The sequence below is a fragment of the Mizuhopecten yessoensis genome, unplaced genomic scaffold (assembly GCF_002113885.1).
Source record: "Mizuhopecten yessoensis strain PY_sf001 unplaced genomic scaffold, ASM211388v2 scaffold10949, whole genome shotgun sequence".
NCBI classification, from domain to species: Eukaryota; Metazoa; Mollusca; class Bivalvia; order Pectinida; family Pectinidae; genus Mizuhopecten; species Mizuhopecten yessoensis.
In genome coordinates, this window is record NW_018408802.1 from 383600 (window position 1) to 392518 (window position 8919).

At 34.5% G+C, this 8919-nt stretch overlaps 1 protein-coding gene across 1 annotated transcript; it reads right to left on the minus strand.

Annotated features, from left to right (window-relative positions):
- Positions 1-1124: 1124 nt before the first annotated feature.
- Positions 1125-5686, minus strand: LOC110463994. Its single transcript, XM_021518983.1, has 5 exons — positions 5577-5686; positions 4533-4625; positions 3985-4083; positions 2973-3133; positions 1125-1209 (listed from the first exon to the last, which is right to left on the minus strand). The coding sequence occupies exons 1-4, from the start codon at positions 5625-5627 to the stop codon at positions 2975-2977; spliced, it is 402 nt and encodes a 133-aa protein (XP_021374658.1). The 5' UTR covers positions 5628-5686; the 3' UTR covers positions 1125-1209; positions 2973-2974.
- Positions 5687-8919: the final 3233 nt, after the last annotated feature.

An 8919-nucleotide genomic window follows, 5' to 3' on the forward strand; every position in this document is an offset into this window, starting at 1 on the left:
AGGCAACGATCTTGGATTTTGCTAGTTTAAGTTTGTATCACTCTTTCTAAAGACATACATGACACGTCTTTCTCAAATTGAATTTGTATGTTTCCCGTGGTCCATAGTTGTGTATGTTTAATTTTAAGGGATACGTTTGATACCGATATTTCTATAGAAGTAAACATTGACCTCTTCTAAAAATAGGACATTCTCAAACCTAGCTGTATGAAATGTTACTCAAGATTGATGGTGGTAAAATCGAAATCTTGATTTTACCACAAGATGCATTTACTGCTGACAAAACTCTAAATCAAACAGAAAGGAAAAATGAACAGAAAAGATCAAACTTACATAGGACTCATGAAGTTCCTGGGATGATGAACACGGAGCTCCCTCCAAGCTCTCTTCCGTTTAACAATCAATCCCATAAAGCTAAAAACCCTTTGATTCCGATTGTTTATTTTCCATTATGCTTGATAACAACATTCCTTCTTCCCAAACCGGCGGAGTTTATATGTCGCAGACGATTCGGTATCTAAGAAATTTCTCAAAATATTATTACCTAAGCGATATATATCGACTGCTGACTGACAACCATACAATACAGGGAATTCTGGAGGCAGGTTGATGAAGACTATGGTCAAGTTTAATTGTCCCCACCATGAATGATCTTAATAGATTAAATGTTTTTTCTTTGTGTGTTAGAAGGTCGATCATATTGATTTTGATGTCACTACCGAAGTTCACACAATGTAGTGTTACATCGCTTGGACTTGGCCGAGGGCTACATGAAAGGATTTGTTGATGAAGTAAAAGACGCCGACATTTCCAGAGCAACTTGTTAAATTGTCCTTTTGTCTTTTAAGGGTCTTCATGTAAATCTTTCCTTTGTTCATATCGGTCAGTATTTTTCCAAGTATTGTTTCTTTTGAAAATTCAGTATTTTGTTTTTACAGGTTTTAAGTTTTCTTAGAGAATCTTAATGTAATCATCTTATCTTATGTATTTATAACTACATCCGTAAAATTGACTGATCATACTGTTGGAATTTAAAGCGTATATACAGACCGTTTTAATGAAGATGTTGAGTACTTTTTTTGAGAAATTGTTATCAAGAAAACATAAATACAACAGAGACGATGTTTGTGAACAAATCATTTGTATTTCGCTGTTCCGTTTATAATGTCAAACTGATGATGGAAACGCCAAACATTTTCTCGTTTCTAACTGCAAATGTGAAATTAAAAAAAGAGTAAAATCAATACATATTCAAAACCAATATCATTTTACTATATTTGGTTAGTTCTATCAAAAACAACTAAGCCATCCATGTTTATAAGTTCGTGCAAATGCTATATTTATCAAATATGGTCAATTGAGATAGGGTGGTATTATGATAGGCCTTGCAGTATTATATACAACAGAATCTGTCTCACGTTACATAAGTTAGTGTAACTATAAGACTCGTAATAGTTGATACACTGGGTCCAGTCACTTTATAGGTTAATGTAAATAAAAGGAACGCTGAATTAGATTCACCGGACCCAGTGACATGTTATATAGGTTAGTGTAAATATAAGGAACGCTGAATTAGATTCACCGGTCCCAGTGGCATGTTATATAGGTTAGTGGAAATATAAGGACCGTAGAATTAGATTCACCGGGCACAGTGACATGTTATATAGGTTAGTGCAAATATAAGGAACGCTGAATTAGATTCACCGGTCCCAGTGGCATGTTATATAGGTTAGTGGAAATATAAGGACCGTAGAATTAGATTCACCGGGCCCAGTGACATGTTATATAGGTTAGGGTTAATAAAAGGAACGCTGAATTAGATTCACCGGGCCCAGTGACATGTTATATAGGTTAGTGTTAATAAAAGGAACGCTGAATTAGATTCACCGGGTCCAGTGACATGTTATATAGGTTAGTGTAAATATAAGGAACGCTGAATTAGATTCACCGGGCCCAGTGGCATGTTATATAGGTTAGTGTAAATATAAGGACCGTAGAATTAGATTCACCGGACCCAGTCACATGTTATAAAGGTTAGAGTAACTATGAGGACGGTAGAAGTAGATTCAGCGGGCCCAGACAAATGCTAAATAGGTTAGTGTAAATAAAAGGACCGTAGAATTAGATTCACCAGGCCCAGTCACATGTTATATAGGTTATTGTAACAATAAGGACCGTAGTATTAGATTCAACGCCCCAGTCACATGTTATATAGGTTAGTGTACATATAAGGACCGTAGTTTTAGATTCAACGGGCCCAGTCACATGTTATATAGGTAAGTGTACATATAAGGACCGTAGTTTTAGATTCAGCGGGCCCTGTCACATGTTATATAGGTAAGTGTCCATACAAGGACCGTAGTTTTAGATTCAGCTGGCCCAGTCACATGTTATATAGGTTAGTGTACATATAAGGGCAGTAGTGTTAAATTCACCGAGCCCAGTCTTACTGGACGTGAGTTCGTGAAAGTAAAAGACTGGTTGTATTTTATAAGCAGGTTTTCGTCACACGAGAAAGGGTTTGTGAAGGGCCAAAAGAAAGTTTTAGTTTCTTGAAACATAAAATGTTGATTCAATATTTCTCAATTTATAATTTTGTTTGCATATCTCGTAACATAAAATCTTAAAATAATATTTATTTACTTTTTGATAATTTTGTTTTCATATCTTGTCACATAAAATGTAAATAAGATGACCTTTAATAATGCTATAATAGTAATTGTCACATAAATTGTTAAAAGATATGTATTTCTTTATAATTTTGCGTACATATCTTGTAACATAAAAAAAATAATACAATATTAATTTAATTATTGATTTATAATCTTGTTAAAATACCTTGTGACATAAAATTATGATTAAATATTAACAAATTGGTTTACAATTTTATTTACATATAATTATTAATAAGGTATTAATTTCTTTGAAATTGTGTTTACAAATCTTGTAACGTAAAATGCTAGATAACGTACGTCTAATGTTCTGGAGATGAAACCGAGGGTTTGGCCACTGGAGCTCCGACCATGTATAATTTGTGGCTGTTACACATCGAGCTGATAATGTGCGTGTGTTTGGCCACCTGGTCACTGGTCAACTGCTCCTCACCGCCGGACATCATAGCCATCATTTGAAGCTACAAGAAAAAAACATGACTGTAAATGTGAAGGAAGGCAGCGCATATTTAAAAAAGGGTCAGTACATATAGACAATCATCTCAATTATGTGAGAAAATACTTTTAGCACCATGTGGCAGTTTCGTCATATAGGTACACAAGATCAAATAATAAAACAATTCGTTGTGAAAATGTTCCAAAACACATGAGTGGGAAGACAATTTTCATTTATAAATGTTACAAATTGACAACATTTTCCCGAATCGACATTTTTTTCAGAGTAATAATTTATGGAAACCACGCGAGAATAAGTTACTGCAACGATCGAAAACTGATAGTCTACTTGCAGAGTCAACCACCTTTAAATGTAGAATAGTTCCTAGATACACGAACTAAAGAAGTAATCATTTATCAAATTGACGTCAGTAAGTATTTACTACACTATATGACCATTTTATCCATTAAGAACTCATCAGCAGTGATAAGCGATATGTCACCATGATCATGTCGTGAAAATCAGTCTGTTGACCATTGGAAACTGCGATGGTCAGGGCTGTGGGCATTTATCGGCTTGGTGTTTTGGTTGCGGAGATCGCGAGCTCCGAGTCCCGGGCAGTCGAAATATTGTCATCCTTTGTAGCGTACATATATATTGATGCATTATAACCCATTTGTTTATATTCATTTCGAGAAACGAAACCGTTGGGATTAGTGACATCAAATGCATGCCTTTCACAGCGCATCCATTTAAATGATAGTACATATATATATTGAAATAAATGTGACGTTAATACGACACTTCATAAAATCAAGATAACTATATAAATTAATCCTTGTAAAGCAATTCTTCTTCAATCGTATTTAAGCATACCTCCAAATTCTCCAAACCATGATTGTGTACGCTGGTCTGCTGGTCGGTGGTCAAGGGCATGAAATAGCAGGTTGAGTGGGTACTGGATATCAGATAGTGCTGTAAATCATTATAACGCTTGTTATATATCATGCGCGATAGACGTAATGTATAACATACACGTAAATACACTATAAATATATTAATTTCCTATATGTAAAATTTTAATCAATATTATTTCATAACGTAAAGAACTTTGTTTTTCATTGGGTAATATGTTCTGTCATTGGAAGAATCATATGTAGTTTTTATTGTAGTTTTATCTTACATTTTCCCGTTCTTAAATTCGACAATGTGGTATACAGTTTGAATATAAGGAAAACGTCTATCTTACATTATCAATCATAGATGAGAGAAACGTATTTCTGATTACTTTTAGTAATGTCGGCAAATAGAACACGGTCAAATCGCGGTATACAAAAAAAAAATACAGGCTTTAAATTCCATAGTATAATAAATGATTATAGTACAAGCAAAAATCGGAAATACTTTCTAGTTTTAGCACATACCGAATCGGGATCGTAAACGAAGTTGACTGAGCCTTGCTCTGGATGCTCATGGTTACCACCGGAAATGAAACCCCCAGGATGATGGTGGTGGAACTGAAAAAATGTTTTTCAAAGCAGTGACGCTAATTTTGTTTCAAACCAACGAATGCATTATTACGTATTGATAATAATGAAGCCTCGATAATCAAATCGCTATTCTCATCAAAACAAACCCAGCTTCCGACACTCATACACACATGCACGCATACACAAAAAACATGGAGGCTCGTCCTTAACTGACCTTAGCTGTTAAAAGGACGTTAAACTTAATAGACTAAACCTCATTAAAACTAATTTGGAACAGAGACAACTGGGTTTGTTTAGTTTGTTTGTGTAATGTATGTGTGAATGTGTCAAGTAGACAATATGTTGCAGTATTTGCCCCCTTGCGAGGTAACAATAACCTGGTGCAGATCGATATAAGAGTGCTACCTTATTGAAAAACTTTGCTCAAGGCACATAGCACAGTATTCCGCCGAGTCACATTGTTATGACAATGGGTAAACCAGTTGTTTTGATTATCTTAATTTCTGAACGTTAGGCGAATAAAAGCTACCGTTGGTGACTGGATTTTAAGACAGTTTTTTTTATATATTGATATAAAATATCATGAACTGATAGTGACCCACATAACCGGTTATGAATTTATCGAATCTGAAGATTTATATAATTAGTTGCATATTTTTCACATTGAAATTATGAAAAATTAGCGTCATTTATTTTTGTAAATGAATAAACGAAATTAAAGAACAAGGGGTAGCTTGAATTGTGAAAATTACACAATATTGTTTTTTCCCTTCTCCAGTGTATGCTGTAAAGGAGTATTGGTATTGATTGATATACATGTTCACTTACTTTGCCAAGAACAGTACATACTATCCTCGTTTATTTCTAAAGAAAAACTTGCGTAAACTATAACTGGTTTACAGATAAAGGTATAAAACTATTAACAACCATTTATCTTAAATATTTGATGTTGGAAATAAATATCCTAAACGAACATACCTGGCATACAGCTAGGGAAAATAAAGTGATGAGTACGGCTGGTCTGAACATGTTGGCTACAGCGATTCAAAAATGACCTATCACTAATATCGTGACATATAAAGCAAAATGTTGACAAACAGTCAAGGACATGATCAGCATATCCTTATCAGGTGTCCTACATATAGCTGATCACGTGGTCTTTGACTTACGATCATGGATTTGCTTACAGTTACATGAGAATTTTCGATATGATACCATCAAAGTCAACAGCTGTCATATTCGGCAAACACCTTTCTGTTGAGGTGCAATAATTAGAGCCATGCTTAGGAATTAGTTTCTCTGCAATATCCCATTCCTTGCTTACTCAAGAGGATTTCGAATTGGTTCGCTGCAGTATCGGGGGTTGTCTGTGCTTTTAGCATAGGGATGTGCAAGAGTGATGAGCCTACCTTCAGTATACCCGATGGAACAGTTACCGTTTTCGTATCATCTTGTATAACCTTACTGTTGTAAATGGCCGTAAGACTTCTAGTTTTAAATCACTATTCCGGACACAATGTTCGAAGTTAGGTAAAAAATAGACAATATTTAACCCTTGCGTGTTACACCTACTCTCAGCTTAATATTTCACTAAAATCAAACCAAATCTTACGATGGCCGATAGCAGCCGACACAAAACAACTACAATATAAGACATTTGTGTACATGTACACTTTTTAAAAACTGTACATGTACACAATACAACTACAATATTGGACATTTGTGTACATGTACCCTTTTAAAAACTGTACATGTACACAATACAACTACAATATTGGACATTTATGTATATGTACACTTTTTAAAAACTGTACATGTACACAATACAACTACAAGTGCTATTAACATTCCTTAACGGTTCGGGTCAACTTGATATTTCACACGTGCCTGATGCGGCGGTGAATTTAAAGACCAAACGACAAGGAAAGGGAAAATGTTCATAAATCAGCGAAGAGGCGATAGAGGTCACCACACAGTGTTGCTACATAGACTGTACAAAATATTTCACTAGTTGATGCTTGAAGGCGACTTAATATCATCACCTGAAAATGGATATACTAGAAAAGTTTGACATGAGTAATTATCAAGTGTTTAATTTTCTTAATATTTTCTTTGTATGTTGATTGGTCTTATTTCCTATTTTTAATTTGAAAGAAATGTAACAGACATAAACCATCGTTATACGCATATCTATGTGGGCTTTACCTAATGTATGGATTGGAGTCATAAAGTAGAACGTTGCCTTGTTCAGTGTGAATAGTTGAGTGCTAAAGTCAAATATAATATAATACTTACTGTAACAAAAGTTGTATGTAGATTGTTCTGAGAGAAATAACTAGTGTTTTATACCAAAGGCAATAGCCTCCAAACTTGTGAATATGTCACATGGAACACTTTAAATTACGTATTTGGGGTTATTGAGTTAAAATTATAATTCTACATACAAATTAAGTAACTACATGTTTTTGTTTTGTCTCCAACCATTACTCCAAAATTCACATACAAATTATATGATATTTGGTATACCTCTGATTTGTGACCGTCTAGTACTGTTTGACTTCTGTGGAATCTAGTAATGTCCTTTTCGTTTATTAGCCGCCGTATCAGACACGTGTGAAATATCAAGTTGATCCAAACCGTTAAGGAATGTTAATATCACTTGTAGTTGTATTGTGTACATGTACAGTTTTTAAAAAGTGTACATGTACACAAATGTCCAATATTGTAGTTGTATTGTGTACATGTACAGTTTTTAAAAAGTGTACATGTACATAAATGTCTTATATTGTAGTTGTTTTGTGTCGGCTGCTATCGGCCATCGTAAAATCTTGCATTTGATATTATAACAAATGTCATATTTAGTTTGGAAGATAACGAATCAACACTTTTTGACTTCAAAATAAACGTTATTCTTCAGTTTCATTTAAGATCAAATCCGACAAACTCCATTTACCAAAGTGTCTTCCATCATAACTGTTTAACGTTACTTGAAATAAATAAATGGCCGATTCCATCGGTTTGTTGTCGATTATCCCAAGTGCTTTAAGATATTGGAATCAGATATTTCCACAACATGATGTCAAACAGTGCCTTAGTTGTCTCCAATGATCATTAAGTTGCTTGCGATCAATATTTCACTTCACGCTTAAAGTAAATCTACTGTTTAACCTGCCGAATTTAAGACGTTTTTCTTTACTTGCACTATATCTTTACCCGCACTATATCTTTACCCGCACTATATTTTTACTTTTTCAGTACTCTACCCGTAGCATCATGTTGACTGATTGTTCTAAGGATGGATATACAGTCGCTGCAGCATTTCTTCCGGGTGATGTCTCACCATCTTGTCGACTTCGTTATGTTGCTTCGATTTTCATAACCGAGGCAAGGGTTATCAAACTTTGCAATTTAATCACTGCTTACAAGGAAACTCGAAGAGCTAGTATATGCTCTGGTTCAGTTTTGTTCTTTTTAGGTCCTAAATATATCGTAACCTGAAAAAGTCATATCCAAAAACTGCTAATTAGACTTCATTTGATATCTAAAATATATCGTGTGATCCTTTGCTGGGTACCAGGTCATGTTGGAATCGTTAGAAATGAACGAGCGTATGAGACAGTAAAGCTGGCCTTACACAACATCAAACCACCATGAAATTATCATATTCAGATTTCAGACTGTATATTGATTATTTTAATACACAACTGATATAGGCGATGGACGGAGTGTGATAATGATACACCCTTAAGAATATCTAACCTTTAATAAATAAGCGGTTTCATTTTCAAAGGAACGGTAATGAATGGGGAGGTTGTTTTTGCTCGGTTCAGAACGAGACATACATTGATTAATCATGCACTTCTACTTAAGGGTGAAGGTCAACCTTTCTGTTTCGCTTTGAGTACTTCATTTAATGTTAAACCTTCCATGGTCAGGTTGAGTGATATGAAACAGGTTCGTGGTATATATCTCGATGAACAAAGCCTGAAAGACCTTTTTGAACAATTCCATATGGCAGTTATTATTGAGTACATTCAGCAATAAGAATTATATAATAAAATGTAGCTTTTATACTGCTCGTATGCTACATATTGATAAAATTGTATCAGTCGTGACCTCTGCGATGCATTTGATATATATGGAAAGTCTTTTTATGATTTGTTTTTATTCTTTGAGCCCCAAATAACCTTTCGTAGAGGTGTCGTTAAGCTTGAACAAACAAACAATGTCATCAACCAAAACACAAAGATGACATATAACAGTCCTTAAAATGATAGTTTTAATCTCTGCTAAACGTTAAGCCTTTAGAGTTATCGCAACA